This window comes from Uranotaenia lowii, chromosome 3 (genome assembly GCF_029784155.1).
Source record: "Uranotaenia lowii strain MFRU-FL chromosome 3, ASM2978415v1, whole genome shotgun sequence".
Taxonomy (NCBI): domain Eukaryota; kingdom Metazoa; phylum Arthropoda; class Insecta; order Diptera; family Culicidae; genus Uranotaenia; species Uranotaenia lowii.
The window spans coordinates 129,229,958-129,255,089 of NC_073693.1; the positions used below are offsets into that span (position 1 = coordinate 129,229,958).

The window sequence follows — 25,132 nt, forward strand, 5'->3', positions numbered from 1 at the left end:
ATAGAGCGATGGTAGAGTTTTAGAAAAAATATGACTACAAACTTTATTAAAATTCTAATATTATGCTGTCTTTAGATTTTTGATGCAACAAAAATTGAAATTACTGGAATTTTTCAAAGTTCACTACTTTGCGCATTGTTTTTACAAATTTATATTTCATCTCTTGTTTTTGTGGTCCACCGTCAGGTTGTACCCGGATTTTCAGTGCTTGTACTTTGTTCGGACCGATATAAAGAATATTTATTGGAAAGGAAATTTAATCTTCATTATAATGAAGTGCAACTATTTACGCTGTAAGATTTCACAAAAATATGAAAATTATAAACGTAAAATCAGTCCTGAATTTCTAGAATCACAAGCAGAACGTGTTTGTTTGCTCTCCGAGTAGGTAGGTACGGTGGGTGGTGATTTGGGCAGAGAGCCAAGCCGAGAGCCGAAATAATGAAAATCAGAGTTTCATCATTTGGTACTGTCATTCAATTTCACTGGTTGAATTACGAATAAACAATTAAAGAAACTATTGAAAATTGTTATATAGAAAATAAAAGATTAAAAATTCAAATAAAAGATTTCTAATTAAAGATCTTGTTATAAAATGTCCTTCTGAGGAAATCAGAGTATTTTCAGGTGAAAGTCACTATTTTAAAATAAGATCTGAATTAATTTTTAAGAATAAATTCTTTGAAAAATCTTAATTTTAATTTAACATTTTCCCATAGCATTTCAAAAAGGAAATAAATTTTAAATGATAATTTTTGTTGAGAAAATTTTACTTTTTTTTTGTTTAACATTATTTTTTTTTTGTAAATCCTTTATTTGAAACGGCTCATACCTTAAGGCTTTAAGGAGCCAAACTCGTTTTTTTTTTAACAATTTATTTCTTAGCTTAACACTTTTATTTTTGAGGAAAAGAGAGATAGAAAGGGAAACATGAAAATAAAAAGATTCATAGGCGAAGATCGATAGCTTTAAGGAAAAGATATATTTCGAACATGTAGTCCAAGTCAAGCATAGCCAGCACATCTCTCACCGGAACGTTGGGTGGCATTCCTCGGGCCCGAAGGGAGTCTATAAAATTCGTTCTGGCGATAAGGTGGACCTCACACGACCAAACAATATGCTCGATGTCATGGTAACCTTGGCCGCAACCACACAAATTGCTGCTAGCAATGTCAAAACGATAGAGTACCGCATCTAAGGAACAATGATTGGACATGAGACGGGAAAATATACGAATAAAATCCCGACTCAGGTCCAATCTATTAAACCAGGGTTTAAGGCTTACCTTTGGGATAATCGAGTGGAGCCACCGACCATCCTCATCCTCGTCCCATTTGCGCTGCCAGTTGACAAGAGAGTTTCTTCGAACCAAAAAGTAAAATTCGTTGAAGACGATTTCACGTGGATACGTGTCGCCTTCCATCGCTCCCACCTTTGCCAGAGAGTCTGCCTTCTCATTACCCTGTATCGAGCAATGAGAGGGAACCCAAACAAAGGTGATGATAAAGCGACATCTTGTAAGAGCACTCAATATATCCCGTATCTTCTCGAGGAAGTACGGCGAGTGCTTTCCCGGTTTTATCGAGCGCATTGCTTCAACAGAGCTCAGACTATCCGTTACAATAAAGTAGTGCCCAACTGGCCTTGAAGCGATACTGTCCAAAGCCCAATGAATTGCTGCTAACTCTGCTATGTATACAGAGCATGGTGACTCAAGGCTGTAAGAGGCGCTAGATATTTCGTTGAACACTCCAAATCCTGTTGATTCCTCTATAAGTGATCCATCAGTAAAGAACATTTTATCAGGATCGACGTGTCTATATTTAGCTTCGAAAATTCTTGGAATCAGAAGTGGACGATGTGGATCCGGGATTCCACGAATTTCCTGCTGCATAGACAAATCAAACTGGACAGAAGAATCATCGTAGTCTAGGCTACAAACACGAGCTGGAGAATACGAAGAAGGGTTTACCTGCATTGACATGAGGACATGGTATATAGACATAAATCTGGTATGAAAATTTTGCTCAAGAAGCTTTTCAAAATTTACAATCACCAATGGGTTCATGACCTCACACCTGATGAGGAACCGGAGTGATAATAAATTGAATCGATCTTTTAGTGGGAGTATTCCTGCCAAAACTTCGAGACTCATGTTATGCGTTGTTGGCATACTGCCCAAAGCGATGCGAAGACAACGGTATTGGATACGCTCGAGTTTGATGAGGTGAGATTTGGCAGCTGACTGGAAACAGAAGCTACCATATTCCATCACTGAGAGAATGGTTGTTCGATACAATTTTAAAAGATCTTCTGGATGGGCTCCCCACCAGGTGCCAGTGATTGATCGGAGAAAATTGATTCTTTGTTGGCATTTTCCTTTCAGATACTCAATATGGGCCCTCCAGGTACACTTGGAATCAAACCAAACCCCAAGATACTTAAAACACCTCGATTGAGTGATCGTTCTGCCCAGGAGTTGAAGCTTAGGTTGAGCTGGTCTATGTTTCTTAGAGAAAACAACCATCTCCGTTTTCTGAGGGGAAAACTCAATCCCAAGCCTCAAAGCCCAGGAAGACAATCTGTCTAAAGTATCTTGTAAAGGTCTGTGCAGATGAGACTCAGTAGATCCTGTGACAGACACCACGCCGTCATCTGCAAGTTGTCTTAGAGTGCAGCCTTCAGAGATACAACTGTCGATGTCACTTACGTAAAAGTTATACAAAAGTGGGCTCAAACATGAACCTTGTGGGAGGCCCATGTAAGAGGTTCTTCTAACTGCAATATCTCCGTGAGCAAAGTTCAAATGTTTCTCACAAAGCAAGCTGTATAAGATGTTGTTCAATAGAGGAGGCAGACCTCTGGAATGCAACTTGTCTGACAACACCTCTATTGAGACTGCATCAAAAGCTCCCTTTATGTCTAGAAACACTGAAGCCATTTGCTCACGTTTTGCGTACGCCATTTGTATTTCTGAAGACAGCAAAGCAAGACAATCGTTTGTCCCTTTGCCCCTTCGAAACCCAAATTGAGTATCTGAAAGGAGACCATTTGCTTCTACCCATTTATCCAAACGAAACAAAATCATTTTCTCCATCAATTTGCGTATACAAGACAACATCGCTATTGGACGGTACGAATTCGCATCGGACGCTGGTTTTCCAGGCTTTTGGATAGCGATAACTCTCACTTGTCTCCATTCTTGGGGAACAATGTTGTTTTCCAAAAATTGATTAAATAAATTCAACAAGCGAAATTTGGCGGCGTCCGGAAGGTTTTTCAACAAGTTGAATTTGATTTCATCAATTCCCGGAGCTGAATTGTTACAAGAGAGGAGGGCAAGTGAAAATTCGACCATCGAAAAGCTGGAATCCAGACCACACCTATCTGGAGGCACATTCCGGATTATTTTTTGTACAGGTGTAGAATCTGGGCAGACTTTCCGTGCGAAGTTGGATATCCATCTATGTGTATATTCTTCACTTTCATTTGTAGATGATCGATTGCGCATGCTTCGTGCCACTTTCCATAAGGTACTCAAGGAAGTTTCCCGTGATAAATCGCCCACAAAATTCCGCCAATACGCCTTCTTTTTCCCTTTGATTAATTTTTTGAACTGATTTTCAAGGGTAACATAAGCATCAAAAAGGACGAGAGTTCCATATTTCCGAAAATCTTTGAATGCTTTTGATTTGTCCTTATAAAGCTTGGAACACTGCTGGTCCCACCATGGGTTTGGAGGCCTACGAGGAACTGATGAATCTGGGATGGGTTTTGTTTGTGCGCAAAGTGCTCTTTCATGTATCAAACGTGAAAGAAAGTGGTACTCCTCTAAAGGAGGCAAAACATTCATAGAATCGATGGCTGTTGTTATTTCGTCCGAGTACTTTTTCCAGTCGATGTGTCTTGTAAGGTCATATGTCATATTCGTAGAATTCGAAGAGCTGACCCCATTGGTGATTGTAATTTTGATAGGCAAATGATCACTGACATTGGGATCAGGGATTACCTTCCACTGGCAATCCAATGATAGTGAATTTGAGCAGAGTGAGAGGTCAATTGCGCTTTGTCTTGCAGGAGGTTTAGGTACCCGTGTTTTTTCACCCGTGTTCAAAATTGTTAAATTGAAACTGTCACAAATGTCATAAATAAGAGTAGAACGACAATCGTCTGTTTGTTCTCCCCAGACAGTTCCATGTGAATTGAAGTCACCCAGGATCAACCTTGGCTCAGGAAGCAAGTTGTTTAACATTATTTGAACATAAAAAAACATTGTGTCAGAATATTGTATTCAGTACAAGTTTTTAAGAACGCTCATATAAGAATCTGTTAGGTGATAAAACGAAAACCGTTTACGAATCGATTCCCACAGTCAGTACAGTTTTTCAACATCGGTTGTAGATATTTTTTCAGTGCATCCCTTTTCAAACGTTTTCCACATGATCCACTGTACGAGGGACTCCCTCATGCTCATTGCTCAATGGCTCACACCAAAACATGAATGGAATTGTCCCATTCATACATCGACGGTCGACGGCAAACCGACACCGGTCGGTGAGAGAGCGTAAACCGTGTTTACCAGTGTGTTGTGTTTTGTGTTGTCTCGTCTGGGATACTCTACTCACTTTACCGGAATAGCTGGACTATCTCGTACACACCACAGTGAGCGAACGGTAAAATTTCGTATGAGAAACAGTGAGAGCTAGTTTGTCTGATGGAGAACGTTGAGAGAGGGCTGTGCTGTTGATGAAATTGTATTTTTTTTATTGCTGGAAAAAGAAGGAGAACGAGCAGTGCTGGACTGGACTTGGACTATATGCGTTTGCTTCCAGGGCTGCCAAAAGAAATGTGTAGTCTGTATTTGATAAACATCAATAATGGTTATAGAAGCTCGGTTAAAGTCTTCCCGCATAAATCAGTATCATAAAATAACCGTTCCTGTTAATGGATCGGATTATAAATGGGCGAATAAATAAATTGTTTTGGAATCGTTTGGGCACACTTGACGATACAGGGAACGGGTCATTAAGTAGAGTTACGATTAAATGAAGATTAAATTTTTTGGTTCCGTTCGATCGTAGGTACATGTTATCTTTATCTAATGATCCAATCATCCAAAAAAGACGATACAGCTTATCTTCCAATATGTAGAAAGACTCAAACCCATACTGGGGTTTTGATTATTTTACCATATTCAAATTCAATTTCCGGAAACTAAAAACAAATCTTTATTAACCCAATTAATTTTTTTCGAAATTTTTTTCAGTAAATACAATTTCATTCGTAATTTATCATGTGTTCCGGACCTTATGGAATGTTCCGGAAAACATCTTCCGGATGTTCCGAAAAACACTTTCTTTTCGCGAATGCAGATTTTGTTTTTTAACCTTTTTTCACTCGTTCTACCAATGGGTATGAACTTTCGTTATTTTCATTGTTTCAAAACACCTCCATAATGTGCAATAAGATGGAAAGAGAGGTGTTGAGAAAGAAACGTTGCAGAGATAGAAGTAAATAATAATAATGTCTGTTCAATCAACTCTAGTCGAAACGGGTCGAAACAAGTAGAAATGGATTGACAGTTGATCACCTGTCTCTTTCCAATTGACTTCGACCGATTTCTACCAAGTCGAAACTAATCCTGCTGCCGAGCTGGATTGGTTTCGACTAGTTTCAACTCGCTCCATTGAACAACGATCCGACTTGTTTCGACCAAAACATTGGCTCGTTGAACATCTATCAGTTGACAGAAACCAGTTGAAACCGATTTTTACTAGCGATTGAACGAAGCTATAGTGTGCGAAGACCTGTGCCACCTTCTCAAAAGTTTATACAGGTTGCATAATGTGACTTCGAATCGTTGACTTCAAACGTTCTTTGAAGTAGGCGAGTATATTTTAAAGTCATTAACCATCGTTTAAAAACATTGTGAAATAGTTTTTGTTTTGGTTTGTTTGCTCGGGTCGTAGAAAACGGAACTCCATTCAGCCATCTTGGCATCCCTGTCGATCTCTGGACGATTCCCGGTAATCTCTCTCCGCTCGCAATGTAGGTCCTCCTGCAAAACGGTGAGTTGTTGATGCACCGCTCTCCCTTCGGAAGACTGTGTAGGCATATTTGTTGGGGAGGAATGTTTACTACGGATGAGGACAGGCCAGGCCACGTGAACGTAGGTGTTGCGAAGCTCCTCGAGCAGTAACACCACGCATTGTAAACAACAAAAACGAAGAGTTGTTCAACTAACACAGATAAGGCCGCCGCTGGATTTGAACTGGACTTGAACATGAGGACAAAACTGACTGACGGCAGCCTAGTGACTCTGCTCCAGTCGCTGCGGTGTGGCTATTTATGGAAGTATTATGGGATGATGGGATGTCTGTCTATAGTGTCTATAGTACACAACAGCCGGATTTAGAGACTAGTGCGTAGTGTGTTGAGCGAGGTTGTCCAGTTCCAGTCGTTCCAGTCTACCTTCATACGTATAGGTATCTCCATCGAACTGGAAGACGAGAGAGATGTTCCGTTCTCTTTTGGCTGTGCCGTTTGGGAGTGGAAGTTCCAGCAGTTAGCTGAGCTGGCTCAGCTCAATTCCGACTCCGACTGAGCCAATTGTGTACGAACTGTCGTTACGAGGAGACGTCGTTACATTGCTTGATCGGTCGAGGTCGTGTCGCTATAGTTTTTTTTTTGTATTCCAAGTAGTTCTGAGTGTGTTTCCAATTTGTTATAGGCGGGTGGTTCGTTTTTTGGGGGTTTTAAATGCGTTTTCGCTTTTTTTTGCTACCGTCTGTTCTGCATCGCTAATTTTCGGCAAGCTTTTCGGTGTTACTAATCCCCGGGTAGTTATCCATAACTACATATTTCGTGGTGCTTTGGAGCGAGAATTTCGGATGAACTTAGCTGTTGCGTTCCTTTCTCCGTCCGTGCTAAGTGCGCTTATTGGGGAGCCCTGAATTGCTACTGAGCAAAGTTGTGTGCGCGGTTCAGCGATCGGTTCCACTTAAGGAATTTACACTGTGCGCTCGGAATTGGATAATTGATTAATGGTGCCTGGTTTCCGACTGGAGAAGACGAGAAAGAAAATCATTCCAAAGTGCAGTTTATACATTCAAATTTCGTTGTTCACTTTCTGTTTGGCTTCCGCAAATCTGCTTAACCGCCCCCAAATTTCGGTGCTGCGAAATTTCTTATTCTGATCTGCGTTGATCATTTTCAGTAGTTATTCGAAGAAAAGGTTTCTTTTTGTTTAAAATTTATTGATTTGATTGAGCAACTGCCAAGTGTGGTGAGTGAGAGGTGCAGTATCTGGCAGCTCAAGAAAAGTGGATTACTTCTGGAAAAAGAGAAATTCCGTAAGTGCTATCGAGTCGAATCATTGAAGCGAAGTGCAACCTCAAGTGTAAGCAAGAAGTGAGCGCCTGTTTGAAGGTTTCCCGTGTGAATATCCTCCAAGTGAATAAGTTTGCTGCAGTTCAGCTCACCTGAATCGAGCCGTTTTATTTATTTTTTTATTCGGAAGAAATCACCCAAATCAGTCTCAAAATGAATAAATCCTGCGCCCGCTGTCAGAAGGTGGTTTATCCCATCGAGGAGCTCAAGTGCTTGGATAAGGTCAGTATAAAACTAGCCACAATACTAATTCCTCTCGTTCAAAAAACCAAAAACCGCTATTTTTCGGGTTCCCTCATTTGCGATATTGAAATTGTCTGTTCATGTTTTCCCCCTTTGCTTGCATTCGACAAAACTTGCTAGCTAGCCAACCCGAGCTAGAGCCAGTTGACCTTCGGCTTAAGCAAAATAGAAAAGAAAAAAAACTTTAAGACACACGGGAATCGAGTAAAACCAAGATGGAGGAGAATTATCTGTTGAATGAGCGGCAGTGCTGCCAGACCTGGGCACAGATCTCTCATGGCCCAGGCATTTGTTGAGTCAAAGTCGATGATGACCGACCGGTTTATTTCGACTGCTGTTGTTGTTGGATGTTATTTTCTTTCTTCATCATCATCATCACATTTGCCAGTCGGTCAGACTAATCCGATTCCAATTGGATCTCGGTTTTAGACTTGTGTTGTGGTGAACGCAATTGCTGCGGTCGCTGCAAAAAAAAAGTATGAATCAACTTCTGATAAGCTCCTCTGGTCATAGGTTGATTGATATGTTAGAGACGGTACCATGTGGCGAAGATGATTCAAATCTGTCCGGCTCAAAGCCATCTGAATTCGAATTTCAAATTGAATCTGTTTTACTAGAATTTAACAGCTCAGTGCCATCCTCCCCAATAAGTTATATTAAATATTAATCGGAACTTTGAATTCTAAACATATATTCTGCTTTGAATTTCAAATTATAAGTGAAAAATGATCGATTTTGAGTAAATAATGCTTTTTTATATTTCAAACTTTTTTTGATATTTTGTTCAGATTTTAGAATTTTATTTACATGTTTTAACATTCTGAAGAAAAACACAAACTTTCGAAAAATATATGAAAATGACCAAACACAACAACTTAAAAACGTGTTTTCTCGAAATGCACTTATACCCCTCCAAAGACTTCACATGTCGAAATCATATTTTTATTGCTAAATTTGAAATGTAAGCCTCAAAGTTTCTATATACAACATCAGCCAAGATTGACGTGTTATCATTTCAAGAATCATTCCACAATCAACCAACAAGATATGACTAGAATCCGTTTTTATCTTGCTGCAGTTCCAAGTTCTGCATTGACACATTCCGTCTGATGCTATGAGCAAGGTACCTATCAAATATCTTACTTCTCTCTGCCAGTTGCCGGCAGCCACCCAAAGGCAATGAATCGAGTGCAAAATTTACTAAAGCTGTATGACTTACTCGGTTTCGTCGTCCCGGTTTATACAAAAACTGCTGAATCAAGACAATTTATTGTTGTAGTATACTGGTGTTGTTTGTTGATGGGAATCGCAGCCACATCCTCATCCCTACTGGAGTGGAGTGGGCTAGAAAGCGTTTACCCGAGAACAAATCAAGCAAAATAGAGAACCTGGCCGTGGTTAGGCTTGGTCGATTTTTATTCCTTGATTTATAAAAAAAAAATCGGTGTTTGATTCCTCATTTCCTGAACAAAAGTTATCGTCTTTGCTTGATGCAATAATAGGGAGAAACGAGTTGAAGTTCTTAACTTCAAAAGCCCCCTAAAAAATTTGAACTTTTTTTAATAAAAAAAATTGAATGTTGAAATAATTTAGAGTAGATACAACTTAATAAAAAAAAACATTTTAACTTGACCGTTTTCATAACAAAAAAATTACGAATGAATCAATTTTTTTAATTGAGGATGTGCACCATGATCGGTCTTCTATAAAAACTGAGCAAACTGTATAGTTTGATTATTGATTTTTATTGATTCATGCACAATTTGAGAATTTTTGCCATCAAATGTAAAGTGTATCGTCATATTTTAGCCATAAATTCTTAGCCTAAGGTCATAATTCTTACTTGAAATTTACGGCATATTTGAATAGCTGCATGTGAGAAAGCTTGTTGTATCAATACATTGATTTGAGGTCATTAAATTGAGAATAACTTTAGAGTGGCCCTCAGTTATACGGTGGTATTTAAAAGCCAAAATTTCACTGCTCTCATCCCCTAATTTTGATTCTTTCGTGACTAGCTAACTGTGCAAAGTTTCATTTTGATGGGACAACTCTAAGACCCTCAAACGCACGCTAAACTCAGCCAACAAAGCTTGTAGTTATGACTTTCCCTGTATTGTTGGCAGTTTATTCCGGGTAGTTAACCTAGAATATGATAGTATTTAAGGAATGATTCAGAGCCAAGAATCACTTAGAATAAGCGACAAGATTGTTCTAAGTTAGCTTATAAGGGCTTGACAAACTGAAATGAATAAACGATATCTGATTTCCCAACCAAAAACCTCGTTGCCGAACCATTGAATTCAAGATAGTTTTATCTTTTTTAGTTCGGAATAAACTTAAAACCGGTTTCGATATTATCGTTTATCTATCAGTACAACGGTTACGTAATTGACAAAACACATCTATCTTGTACAGTTGTGATTTGTTATTATTGTAATCGTTGTTGTATTTTTCAAATTTAAGGAATTTTTTAAAGATATCAAATCCCAAAGGAAATATATTAAAAGAAATTTTATTATGTTTCAAAGATGTTTGATCGTTGCTCTTCTGCCTGATTCTGCCACATGTAATGGGTACTATGTTATGATCAACACATTAACCTTGTAATTCAAGTCTTAACTTTTCAAATGTAACTTAAACTGTAATATTTTATATCTAGCAACACTGTAGAACAGTAGTTTTTAATTTAAAAAGGTTTATCATTGTTATAAAATTAAGAGAAAATATCGAAGATAAAAAACAACTGAGAACAGCTGTTAAATAGTTCCCGAGATTTAAATTTTACTCTAACCTTTCCATTGGTCTTGTATGAAAATATATGAGAAAGTAAAATTTCTGTAACTTTTTTCAAGTGCGTCAAAATTATCAAAAGTATGTCAAAATTCGATTTGAAATGTTTTTCGCAAGGAGTGCCCGTAAATGAATCATGAAAAACACTCAGAACAAAAATTTATACGATATCCATACTAAACGATTTATGTTATCATTTCTCTTGCGATTTCGTGTAAGCTGGGACACTAATGTTCACGACTCTTTTCTAATGTCTGCCGTCCAAAAACACCAAAATGTTACTCTAACTATTTGAAAGCGCCATAATCCATCCGAAGCACATTTTTTACTTGTATTACACCTTGATAAACAAAGTTCAATAATTGGTACTAACCATTTGACGATTTAAAAACGATACTATTTTTACAGATGTAAGTGACCGTTTACAAATTGTTATGTGATAAGAGGGAAACAATTCTGAAGAAAGAACCTATTGATCATTCCAAACTGAACGACTTGTTTCGAAATTATTTAAATAACATTCAACTACCAGAAAAAGTCAATGATGGCCTACAATTTTTCTCTCATTGTCTACTTAAACACTCAATAAAAAGGTAAAACTAAAAGTCAACTATTGTCCATGGATATCATCAGACCTTTGGACACTTATTAGAATTAAGAATAACCATTTGAAACGTTGTAAAAGACATCCCGGGGGATGCTGGGAGCTGCTCGGAAATTTAAAAAAGAACATAATTATAAATACGTTTGGTACGCTAATGGGAAAGTTTTGCTTCGCAAAAATGATGCCACCGGGACTATTAGTGTAAACGATGTGCGAGATTCTCCTGCCTAAGTTTCATTGAATACGCCTTTAATTTTTTCTAAAAGAAAAATAATATTTTGATTAGTTTAAGGGTAATCATTTAAATATAATACACTCTCATCATCCCATTGTAAAAAAAAAGACTTAAGCTTACACACTGTATGAATTCTCTGTGAAGGTAGTTGGCAACAGTTTATAAGACTTCTTCAACTGCAAATCCATTAATAAATAAATAAATAAATACACTCCTTGGTAAAAATAAAATCACCATTCCAATAAATCTTTCTGATGAAGAAGGCGCAACAACTAACAATTCTGACATTTGTGAAAAAAATTTCTATGATCTAATAGTAGCTGATGAAATCCCATCTGATCCCGGAAGTGATACTTTGTCGCATATTAACAGTGTACAAAATACAATCTTTTTACGTCCAGCTAGTTTAAACGAGGTTTAACTAGTATTTCTATTTCTTAAAAATAAAAAAAAGTCATGAGCCTGATGGATTTCCTGTAGATGCTTTAAAAAATAACGAAATTTTCTCTGGTATACTCATGCAATATTCTAATAACATCTTAGAGACAGGAGTTCATCCGGGTTGTCTCAAAGTTGCAAAAGTTACTCCCATTTTTAAGGCATGTGATCTGCCTGATGTAATTAAATAACTACCGTCAAATTTCAACCATAAGTGTTTTGAAAACCTTCTAATTTATCGGAAAGGAAACAATTCGTAGCGATCGAAAATACAAGAAGCGAGTTGAGAAACATTGATATTGGTGTACCCCAAGGAAGCAACATTGGTCCGTTACTTTTTCTTTTGTACATATGTAAAAGATCTTTGTAATTTACCACTTAAAGGCACAGCTCGATTATTTGCTGATGATACAGTTATTTTTTATTCAGCGGCATCAACGAATTTTGTAACTCAACAAATTGAACATGATTTTAAATAACTATCAAAATATTTTAAATGCAACTTGCTTTCTCCAGGGTTGCTAGCGAACCGGGAATACCGGAAAAAACTTTGGAATTTCATCTCATCACCGAGAAACCGGGAAAAACCGGGAATTTCGGCACATCACCGGGAAAATTGTCATGATAGGAAATTTTTCACGGAGTTTCAAAATTATTTTTAAATTGATTTCTGAATTTAAGAGCAGGTTTCGACAATTCCGGTATACATTTACATGGAGTAACACTTTTCATGTTCTCTAGTTTACTACCAGTTTTAGTTTTCGGCGTCAAATGGTTCAGTATTCGATAAACACGTTTCATTAAATTATTTCATGCAGAAACCAAATATTTTGGTAGCGTTAGATTTTTTTAAGCAGTTACATTTTTCTTACGAAAGAAATATCTTTTTTTGCCAGAAAAAGATATTTTTCTCAACGTTGTTGTTTTTGTTGTTCTGTTTTTTTTGTTTAATTGGCCTGAGGAGCAAAGCCTATGTAACGTTTTGTTTTTTTTTATTCTCCAACGTTAAATTTTTGCTTAAAGTTTCCTGAGCTGGAATATATGTTTTATTGTAAAAAATCTGTCGAAATCTGAGGTCTTTAGTTCAGCCCTGTCTTATTCATAATTTTCATTATTTTCACCAATCAAAAGTTCAAATGACTAGGGCAATACTAAATTTATTTATTGTTTTGATGAAGAAAATTATTTTTGTCTATAACCTATCTTTTGATTTCTATAAAAAAAAATAACTGCAGTAAGAAAATAACTAGACATTTCCCTGCAATCTGATGATTTTAAGTTTTGTAAGACAAATTCATATTCAAGTTGACAAGATGAATTAATATTATATTTCGATATATTTTCTACAGATTTCTATATAAACTGTACAGTTTTTTTTTCAACTCTGTACAAATTTTATGAAAATTTGAAGATTGAGTCAGCTGACAGCTGACCTTTCTAGACAAATTGTTCAAATTGTGGAGCAAAACAATGAATATTCCAATTTCGTTGGATTTGTCTAAAAATCAATGAAAACCTGTCAATTTGATGCGAAAAGACAACGTGTTGAAAGACGTTGAAGTATTTGTCATGATTTCATACGGGTTAACAAGTTTAAAAAAATTGTTGGACATTTTAAGCCTTTATATTGAATTTTGTATAAGCCTTGATTTTATATTCAAAAACGAGTATAATAAGTACCGAGAAAATCGTCATTTTTAACCGGGAAAAAACCGGGGGAAACCCGGGAAAAACTTTGGAATTTTAAAACGAAAAATCGCTAGCAACCCTGTTTCTCTTAACTATACAAAAATCAAATATATGTTGTTTCGTTCTTCACATAAAAAATACTGTCAAATAATGACCCAATTATGGATGGATTTGTCATTGAGAGAGTAAATTACTTTAAGTAGGTATTTAGGAATTTACTTGGATGAAACACTTTCTTGGAGTTGTCACACAGAGAACCTTGTAAAAAAAATCTCCTCTTTGCGGTGTTTTGTGGAAATTAAGAAACTTAGTGCCCAATATGTTCTTTTCGAGTTTTACTATGCATTTATTCAGTCTCATCTAAACTATCTTATTTTGATTAGGGGACAGCCTCCTTCACAGGGGAGAGTCACATCTTCACATCTTCAAAAACTTCAGACCCTACAGAATAGATCTTCAGAATTTTCCTACGCAACAACTATAATCTCATAGAACGCATAGCATTCTTCCAATAACCGAACCCTACCATAATACCGAACCGTTATATTTGTTCATGATAATATACACTCGAGTAGCAATAACCAAAACCTTCATTTTACTACGGGATTACGAACCCACAACACTCGTCAAAAAATAATTACTTGCAACGAAGCCGATCCATGACATTTTCAAGGGCAAAAAAGAATCTCTTTTATTGGACCTACAATAAACAACGCCTTACCTACTGAAATAAAGACCATAAACAACCGTTCCATGTTTAAAGTCTAAGAAGTACAGTTATTAAAAGAAAAATTGAATTGTTAAAATCTCGATCAACTACCAGTTTTTTTAATCGAATTTTGTTTGTTTTGTAGCATCGTATTTTTCACTATTTATAAGTAAACTTAAGTAAATATAGTAAAATATTTGGTTAGTTTATCATATTAAAAAAGAAATGGATCTCTTTAAAGTATTTTTTTCCATTGAGATCCTTATCGTAATATTGTTTAATTTTAGCATACATTTCCTCGCACTTAAAATAAACTTTTGTGTTCTCAGCTTTGTTAAAATTTTGCTCGCGTTGAAGTTTCTTTGTTTTGCTGCCAGTCGTGCTAAGAACAGTAGCGTCCATTACTAAGGGGCTCAATTAAGTCTCTTGGTGTGGGGGAGTGTGGTGGGCCGCTACAATAATTAAAAAAAACCACTGACATTGTTTCGTTAATCTTAAAGTGGATTATGGTGATGAAATATGGAAAACAGATGTTGCACGTAAAAAAGGACACTTTAAGACACCTAATGAAATAGTAGAAGGCCACTTCCTGATTTTTTAAAACTTTTTGCAAGTGTGCAGTTTTAAGTTGCTTCCTGAGTCGATGTCCGTGAGTTCAAGTCAAAGAGTAAACATCGAACGCAGTTGTACGGTTGGTACCGGATAAGTTTTTCAATAACTGTCCGCCGCGAATGCCATAAAGATGGTTAAACGACAATAATAATCAAAACAAACGAAAAACTTCAAATCTCGCCGGTTGAGAATTGGGAGAAAATTTCATCTGGTTGGGAAAAATTGGCACTTTTCGACAATGGTTGAAAAAGTTTCTAGTCTGGATGAAGGTAAACTTACGTCCCTAGTATAATACGATATACGATGTTCATCGAAGTCTCGCTTCAAATCGACTAAAACTTAGCTTTTCACCTATCCTCGAATTCAATCCTTTTCTTTATATTAAGAAAAAGTTTACATCGTTTTTCATAAAAGAGATGTTTTTGAAAATTGGCTACTTATCTTAAATTAAAAAAATAAAGAACATATTTTTGTTTCGCAACAATCGACCAAACCTAGCCACCAGTTTGTTTGCCGAGTCAGGGTACTCTGAGTGAGGTGCCCTGAATGCCGAGTAATTTTCCCAGAGTGATTTATCGCGCTGGACCGGAAGGATGCTTAAATGCAAATCCTTTCGGTCGGGCTTAAGTATTTTGTGCACACCGAAGCTGAATGAGACTCTTTGTTTAACTTCCAGCCAGCCAGCCAGCAAGAGTGTACCGACTTTTTTTTCCACATTCGCTGCCTCTTCTTGATAATTACGCTAAAGCGGTCCTGTCAATGTAGCCGAAGATCGTCGTCGGTGGCGATGTCGACGTCCGCGGCCCACTCGCGGGCAGGTGACCGACATTTGCAATGCCCTGCGGGGGTGGAATGCAGTTCTTATGAATGGCTAAATGAAATGGTATTCAAATATTCTTTGAAGGCTTTAAAGAAAGCAATAAAATGTTGTAATTTTACGACAGTTTCACCATCGGTGACAAAATGCACTTTATTTGTGCAACCTATCTGAAAGAAAATTACACTTTTTTGTCTTTATTTAAGAGGTTTCAGCGACAAGCTGGTTCACCTCTAAAATAACCCTTATTTTTTGTTTGAAATTGTCATAGTTTACGTTTTTCAAATACTAGAAAATATTTTTCAAATTCTCTTGATTTCTTTTGTTAGAATGTATGACAATGATAACACTAAAACATATCACTGTCATACATTCTTTTTTTCTTAATTTTTTTTTAAGATTCACATTTTCTTAGCGATATCTTTAATTGCTGTACCTTCCTTATTTATAAAAATACACTGCTAAGCGCTTATTCGAAGCAGTTGCATTAATTTCATATTCAGCTAAACAGGTTGAATGAACCATTAAATAAATGTGCTAATAAGGTCGCGTTTAAGAAGGTAATTTGTGGGTTTCTACCCAAAGAAAGAGAGGCACCATTGAAGCAAAGCTCGATTCCCTAATTAACACATTAAACTTAGCTTGGAAGTGATGTGAAAATACCAAACTAGCAGCTGCTAAATGATTGGTTGTCTAGGAAAAACGAACCCCAACAAGAAGCTGCAGTGAATGTGCAAAAGTAGAGCCATATTTGTACCGAATCTAGAGCCAAACGACCTCTTATCAGTTGGCATTAGTAATCTTATCTGGGCGAAACTCGGGCACATGATGCTTACACAGGGTGGCCACAGAACCGGGAAAACCGGGAAAACCGGGAAAAAACCGGGAATTGGAAATCGAACCGGGAAAACCGGGAAAAAACCGGGAATTCAGACCCAAAACCGGGAAAATTAACAAAAGGAAACCGAAATTCAGTTGTTCAGTTCTAAGATCAGGGATCAACCAAAAATTTCAAATTCAATGTCCAAATCAGAATTCAACATTTCAAAAATATGTAAGAAGAATATCATATATTTGGAAATTTTTAAGCAACTCTCTGAATTGTCTTAAACTACCTCTAAATTGAAAAAAAACTCACGAATTTTTCCGGAACCTAGAATTTAAAACTGCCTCGAGATGAGAAATCAAAAAAGTCTCTTAAAATTTGTTCAAGTATCGCATCATTACAATTATTAAAAAAATCTACCAATCATATAAAGCAAACAAATTTAAGGTAAATTTCGAATCTAGAACTCTTTGTTGCAAATTTGGAAATGTAAAAAGATACTTATATTATAATTTTCCAGTTAAGTGTTAGATTTAAGAGTTAAACACGAGACAATCATCTTTATGCACGACACGGTGTTTTTTGTAGCCTTATAATAATAAATTCGACATAGCTGAAACCATCTCCTACCAAACGCACTGTTTAGAAAATTAACTTTTTTCGATCACTGGTCATAATTTATCCAGAAAATTTCAAATTACACTTTTCAAAGCTTGAATATGTTAAGATTCCTTTGAAAATTTACGAAAATTTCGAATGAACTGATCTCTAACCTGATCCGTAACAAAAATTGAAATAAAATTTAGAAAAATACAGAGAAAATTTTTCCTTTTTCATGAGGGTGTGTTTATGTCGATAGACGACAATATATAAATTCTTCAAATATCTTAAAATGATTTAACATTGCATGGTACTTTCCTTAAAATATATATGTATTTGTGTTTTGAGTGCAGCATTTAAGAAAAAAAAAATCCTTGAATTCGAATGCTAAAAAAGACCCGTGTTCAAATAACAAATTTATTGCAATAATATTGATTACCTTTAGTTTATTTCTTTTCGATAGCATAAGTCAACCAAATTTACGTTCATCCGTTTGCCGGGGGGGAATGAGAGCAAATTTGACTAATTTTTGGGCGACATTTCCAAATTTGCAGTTTGGTTTTTTTCTGCTAGCTCTGGTTTTCGAGATTTCAGAGTTAACTAAAACATTTTTAAGCAACATTTTAGAACTTTTCAAAGATACTTAAATCGTAGGTTTCGAATGGATGATCAACTTTTACCATGATTGCGAATAGTTGACACTTTTGAGAAAACTGAGGCGTCCTTTAAGTTTATTTTTCACAGTCTGGTAAAATATGACAATTTAAGGATATTTTGGAATATTTTTTTAAATAAAAATGAATCAATTTTTTTAAGGCATATGTCAAAAAATATTTGAAGTCTTCAATAAAGTTCTAAATAGAAATAAAATCTTTGATATCGAAAGCTTATAAATGTTCTTCAATGATGTCACAAATAGATACATTTTTTCTTTTGCATTTTTAAAACTTGAGGTTTTATAAAACATTCATAATATCTTAATCCTCTATCAAATGAAGGATATTAAATAAATTAGAAATCTGTTTTTGTTTTTATATAGGGTTGTCGGTTTATTTGTTGTCAATGATTTATTTAACTCAAAACTTAATAATTTTTGAATTTCAAAACCTAATATCACCAGAACTAGATTTGACAGAATCTGACAAATAATTCGAATTAAGGACGGCCTTACAGATTTAAAAACATGTACATACCATGTTTTTATTGTAATCTGTTTATGAAGTGTATGGAAATTTTATGTACACTGGTGAGTCTCTTTGATTTTTCAAACCTTATTTTTCCGCTTTTCAACATGTTTTTTGCATAAATCCTTAATGTTAGTCTTAGCTTAGCAAGTGTTTGAAAAAATTTATAAGATTTGTTTCCCTGATAAGGGGTTGTTTCCAAGCAAAAATTACAAAATACGATATAACTCTATTAGTCATCGGAACAGTTATCTAATTTAAATAATTTTACCCCGAGAAATTGACTGAAAATAAAAATATATGTTGAACAATTAACTGTTACTTTTTTCATTTTAATCTAATCCACATTTTTCTGCATAACAAAGCTAATCCTCTACTGAATGAAAAATGAAAACGTTGAGAATTTTTTTTTAAGGAAATATTTTTTAATTGTTAAAATCAAGTACGAAATAAGTTTTTTTTAAATTATAAATATAGTTTGCAAAGTTTTACAGTACTAAATCATGCTAAAAATATTTATAAAAAAAGGTTCGAAACCAAATTTTGAATCGTATGCAGTAGAGGATTCAGACATGTTTTTTTTTTACTTTTTATGGCTATTACAAAAATAAATTACATTGTTCCTTTTTAAAACTCTTTCAAAATTTTCAATTTTAATGTATTCTTGAACTCAAACTATGAGTCCTGAATTTGAGTTTTTTTTAAATAGTATAGGTAGTTCAAATTTATTGTCAATAAATTTAATCTGCAAAATTTTAAATTTCAATTCAACTACGCTTTGAAAATCAAAAATAAATGTTTCTTATTTTTATTAATTAACGATACTTTTGATTTTATTATAATAAATTAAGATATAATAATTTTGAATTCCTTTTGCACATTTTTTTACTTTCATTTCGAAACTGAAATTCTTTAGTTTAAAATTAATTTTAAAAAAAACAATAGGTGAATCTGAAGTGAATAAATGTTTCAAATTTAGTCTATATCTTAAACTATTATATGCTGTTGAATAATCCTTGAAACTGATTAATGACTCTGTGAATTGTTGCCCATATTTTTTTAAAACTTTTGAAGTTTGAATTCAAGATGCAAAAACAATGTTTAGTGAATGGTTTCTAATTATTTATTCATTGAATCAAGTTGCAAAAAGTTAATTTCTGCATCTTGCAAATAACCACATGTCAATGACTATGCCAAATGACTGAAAATTTGTGATGAAGTAGATCGTGGACTGTACTTTTGCAGGCAAAAAAAAAACAGTTTGTTTTGAAAATTACCGCTTTTCGATAATGTTTTCAGTGTCTAAAAGGTAACTTTTTAGCACTGAATTGCTTAAATACAATTATAATAACGATCCAAAAATTGAATAATATTTTTTGCAATCATTGACTTTTTGTCCAATATATAAAAACATGTATTGAATTCTAAAGAATATATTTTTGAAACTTAGCTAGAACAGACAACAGACAAGTTCTTCGGAAAGTTCTAGGGTCAACTAAAGTTATCATGAACAAAAATCATTATTTTTTTTTGGAATATTAACTTTTTTTTTCTATCAGAAAAACTTTCTTTTTATACCAGTGCAACATTAACAAAAATTGAATAGAACATAATAAACAATATAACGTGTCTAATGAAGTCATTTACAATTACAATTACAATGTTTTGCCGCAGGATTTGTTGAATACCTTCAGCAAAATTCCCCGAAGAATATCATAAAATAATAAAAAGATCTTGCGTGGAACAGCCCATTTTTATGTCAAAGAAACCAGAATCGTTAACATCGCAAGAATATGAATGCTTGATAGATATGGCATCGTATTCGAAGCTTTAGGAAAGCTTCGTATCCAAAAAGTCGTTGGAGGAATATTGGTGTCAACTGAAAAATAAATTTTTAATTTTATCCGATAAAGCAAAACTTATTCTTCTGCCGTTTTCCACAACTTATCTATGTGAGTCTGGGTGTCCCACATATATCGCAATAAATTTAACAATTTTAACCAAACTTGTTACAGCTTGAAAAATCGAAGCAAGCGCATTTGTTTTATTGAAATCATTAATTTTTGATGACACATATTTTGTCAATAAAAACAAGACTATTCAAAGAGTAGCCATTCATTACTGATTTTATTGACTACCATGATAAGGTACATCTTATTTGAACGATAAATACTATCAAGTTTTCAAAAATCGGGCTTTTCATTCTTTCAAAAATGTAGGTGCTCCGCAGAAACTTTTGGTTTTAAAAAGTGCTCCGCCCAGCAAATGATCTGAAAACCCCTGTTCTAGAGGAATCTAAACACTGTGTCTAGATACGATTTGTGGTCTTTAAAAATTTACCCTAAATTAGTCATGGAGAATTTTTGTATTCACAACGGAACAAGGAATGTTGTCCATACAATCTCATACTCACAGATTTAGAAACTGACAAAATTATATATAACGGTTTATTTTCAAGATCTTGACGGTTATCGGTGTTTTAAACATTAAAGATAGATAATCAAACAATGCTTAAAAACAAGTTCATAATTGCTCCGTGTTTTGAAAAACATGGGCAGTTATAAAAAATCCTCTTTGAATTACACTTGAAGATGCATTTATTACTGACTGTAAAACGTCTGAACATTTTTAATGAATTTACTGAGACAAGTAACTCGATTTAACGCCCTCAGAACAATTTTAGATTCAAAAGACGTGGAATACTGCATGCAACACATTAAAAAATGATAGAATGTCATATGACGAATAATTGACTAAAAAGTCCTGTTTAACACACCATTTATACATGTTTTGTAAACATGATTTAAAACCCCATAACGATTTTATGTAGGATGTTTTTCTATCATTTATATAAATGTGAAGAAAACCTTAAAATGGAATTCAATTCGTCTAAGTGTTCAATTATTTGAGTGTTTTGAAACAACCAAATCAATGAAATATGTTGAAAATTTTGCTATATGCCGATGAAAATGGCAATCAAAGTCTGGAAAACCTTGAATTTTTGTCCGGGAAAACCGGGAAAAAACCGGGAATTTCAAAATGAAAAAGTTGTGGCCACCCTGTTACAGCAACACGAAATGGGAACCGGCAGGCGACTGCCTCAAAGTTCCGTCAAAAGTCGGGATGGGTTTCATTGCGCCAGGCAGCAGGGGAAGGGAAGATTTTGATGAAATGCTTTATTTAATTTTTGATCGAGTGATATAAAGTATGTATGTGCTCGCTCATGGCGGGAAATTGCAAAAGCTTGTTAAAGTATTTCAAATTATCAGAGGAATCGATCATTGTCCAACCTGCGTTGAAATTGTGAACGTTACTCAGGTGTTTCTCCCCTAAAAGAATTTGAAACAGTTTCAGGGTTAATTCTATATGACGTATCGACTATTTGCTTACGAAACTTATAGCTGAAAGTTGAAAGCAAATCGGAATTATATATGGGAGAGTGGGGTATCGTGGGCCACTTTTTTTCGTTGTTCCATAACTTCTTTATTATAAAAGATAAAATAAAAATAAAAAATGGTATGGTTTTCTACATTTTCAAGGTACCATAAGGTATTTTTTTAAATTTTTAATAAGTTATTTTCCCCAAGTTCTGACTGTTTGAAAAAAAGCAATATTTTTTGGATTTTGAAAAATGATGGGGAATCGTGGGCCACCAAATCCAAATTGACCAAATAACATGCAAAGTTCATGAATTGACCCAAAACTGTGATTTCCTAATTCATTTCGTTATTTAAAAGCAATTTCAGATGATGAAATAAAAAAGAGAGCTGTGTATGATTGCATAGATTCCAAAACCTGGCTCGCGAACGTTTTGGAAAAATTTCTTATATAGAATGGACAAATTTTTTTTCATAACTCTTCATTTGGCATAAGCAAACTTTGCAGATAGGTAAAACGTATTTTAAGTTCTGAATGTTTATAAAAACATAAAAATATAGGTGATTCAAGATGTGTGGCCCACGATTCCCCACAAGCTATGATTTGCAAATTGGTTGCGTTTGTGTGACTTATTGATGTTTCATTAAAAAATTCCTTTTTCACGTGAAAGATCATGACAAAACTAAGATCATAAGCGTATGAGCATATTTTTGTTATACACTTTAGGTTCCCCATCGATGAAATTAGCGGGTGTTTTTTTAATTATGTAAGTAAATTTTTCTAACTTTTTTTTGCTTGATAAATAAAAGAAGCATATGATGCGTATTTCAGTCAACAACATATAGGAATGCATGCTCACGCAAAGCGACGACGATGACAGTTGGTTTGAGATTTTTATCTCAACACACATCTGAGATATTAAAAGTGGCCCACGTTTCCCCATGGCCCACGATACCCCACTCTCCCCTATTATCTTAAGTTTCTATAATACAATGTAACCTTTTTCAGATGATTGTTTAGATAAATTGTGTTGGAAAATATAGTCGGTACAAAAGCTTCAATATTAGGATGGTTTGTGTCGCACGATGAAAGCAGCTAATCGATTTTACTCATATTAAAGTGAGCTCTGGAAGATGTAAACAAGTCTTCCATAAAAATATGTAAAAACGTTTTGATGTAATTAACCTTCTACAGTAGAAGTAGAAGTTCTACTGCATGAATCAGGTGTTGTATTTTTTTTGTCGATGGAAATTACTTGAGGTGCAACTCTATCTGTTTTTACCACTTCATAGTGGTTGGCCTGTACTGAACAAGTATTTCGTATGTGATGATAATGCCTCAAAAATAAATTCTGCCCGCTCATTTTCTTCACCATTCTTCATTTCTTCTAGATTCATTAGAAAACTACAATCAAAACATTTAAAATGACTTAAAATCAACCTAAAAGCATTCATTGAGTATGCTTGGATGTGTGTGCATACTGATGTGCTTAGAAACAGATGAAAAATTATTACTTTTCGACTTTTTTTACACGGAAACATTGGAATAAATCAAGGTGGCCAACGAATCAGAAAAAAACTGGGAATAACCAGGAATTTTACATCAAAACCGGGAAAAACTTTATACATTGCTAATCACTTTTCTGTATAAATCCTACGTATAGAAGAGGTTGAAGTTAATCAAGAGTGAATTTTTACTGAAAATTTGACATATGTAGATGTTAATTGTATTTCTTTAATAAAAATACGAAATGAAAAAAGTTTACGCGTGTTTCCATTCTTCAATGTTTGCTTGTCCACCGAATGTTAGAAATTAAAGCCAGAATTGTTCGAGATTGTAATTCCAGAATCCAAAATTTGAATTCAAAATTGATTTAGAAAAATTTTATTTAAAATACAAGCTTAGTGTGATATTTCAAATTTAGATTTTGAATACAGATTTAATTAAGAACTCAGAATTAAGAAGGTCGAATTAAGTTCTCGATACTAAGACTTTAATCATGCATTCTAAAATTGGACTGAAAATGCAGATGAATTTTTAAAAGACATGGTATTATTTTTCAAATTTCGAAATTTTGAAATCGACTCAAAATTAAATTTCGAAAGGTAAACATATTACTAAGCTTGAGAGTCTAAATTTGGACTCATTATTTAGATTTAACATTCTCATTTTAGAACCAAATCAAGACTAAAAACTAATAAAATCTAAATCCATAATTCAGTAACCAGTACAAAGTACTAAGATTTCATAATATTTGAACAACACTTGAGAATCATACATTCATATTCGAAATCAAACATAGAAAAAAACAAAACAACAGTAATGCTATTTATGTAATTAATATTAGTGTAAATTTCTAAGTTGAAATGTTAGGATTAGAATTCCAAAATTAAAATAATAGTTCGAAATAGCAATAAAGGTTTGAAACTAATATCGACATTAATGGATCAGAATTTCAATACCAAGTTGGTATTTCAGAATTTGAGTTCAACTTTTCAAGTCCGTGTTTAAAAGTGAAATACATTAACAGCACAAAATAAGCTTGTTTATTTACTTAAATTCTACTGATTTATCAGAATTATTTTAAAAAATAAATTTAGTTTATTCTTGCGATTTTTATAAATTTTATTTTTTGAGATTTTTGAGATTGATCTCCCCTTTTTCAAATGCACATTTACTATAGCTTCATAATTTCCCAAGTGAAATCAAATAATAGCATTGAAATTTTACCAGGTTTTGAATTAAAATATAGTAAACTTGCTAAGAATCTTGCTAAGAAAATACCCGTTGAAACTGAATTTGATGTCTTGTCCAACATCAATGAGGTTCAGAAAAGCTGCAATCCTTGCAAAACAAATGTCTAAAAAATATTTACAATCTCCCTATTTTACATCCAACCAAACTTATTTACTCCTCCAGTGCTCATAGCATCTTACCATTAGAAGACCTTTGTGACTTCCAAACTATCATGTATGTTTTTGACAATATGTACTCATCAAATAACATCCAAAATATCAACTTTAGAGCTTTAATAAGAACACACAATACTCGTCATTTAAATTATTTACAACGCTGTCGGTCATTAACAACTTTAGGACAGAAAAGAATTTCTTTCATCGGACCAACCAAATATAATAACTTACCCAATGATCTGAAAGAAACTAATCGTCGATCCATATTCAAAAACAAACTGCTTCAAATGTTTAAAGAAAAAATAAGTCGTTAAACAAGTCGAATAAAGCTAGCTTTTAGTGTAAAGATTTATAACTTTGTAGCGTTAATTTTGTATAATTTTTACTCGAAGTGTTAGTTTTTTTTCAAATTTAGTATAGTTTTATTGTATAATAAGTTTAACTTTGATTCAACATGAATCTCTTCAAAGGAAACTTTTTCCATTGAGATTCATAGTGTAAATTAGTGTCAATAATATTCATCACATTTCCTCGCAATTAATTAAATAATTTTTGTGTTCTCAGCATGAGTAGAATTTACTCGCGTATTAATTTTTCTTTTTCAATTGCTGCCAGACGTGCTGAGAACAGTAGTGTCCATTACCAAGGGGCTCAAATGAGCCTTTCGGTGTGAGGGAGTGTGGTGGGCCGCTACAAAAAATAC

The 25,132-nt window shown here is 34.3% G+C and overlaps 1 protein-coding gene across 5 annotated transcripts in view; it reads left to right on the plus strand.

Annotated features, from left to right (window-relative positions):
• The first annotated feature begins 6,601 nt into the window (after positions 1-6,601).
• LOC129750795 (LIM and SH3 domain protein Lasp) overlaps positions 6,602-25,132 on the plus strand; it is a 254,186-nt gene continuing 235,655 nt past the window's right edge. Inside the window, exons 1-2 of one of the 5 annotated variants that reach the window (XM_055745872.1) lie at positions 6,602-6,664; positions 7,220-7,611. In XM_055745872.1, the coding sequence (XP_055601847.1) occupies positions 7,543-7,611 (69 nt within the window). In that variant the 5' untranslated portion in view covers positions 6,602-6,664; positions 7,220-7,542. Of the gene's footprint in view, positions 7,612-25,132 lie in introns of all 5 variants that reach the window. The other 4 variants (XM_055745869.1, XM_055745870.1, XM_055745871.1 and 1 more) reach the window with 4 other exon arrangements.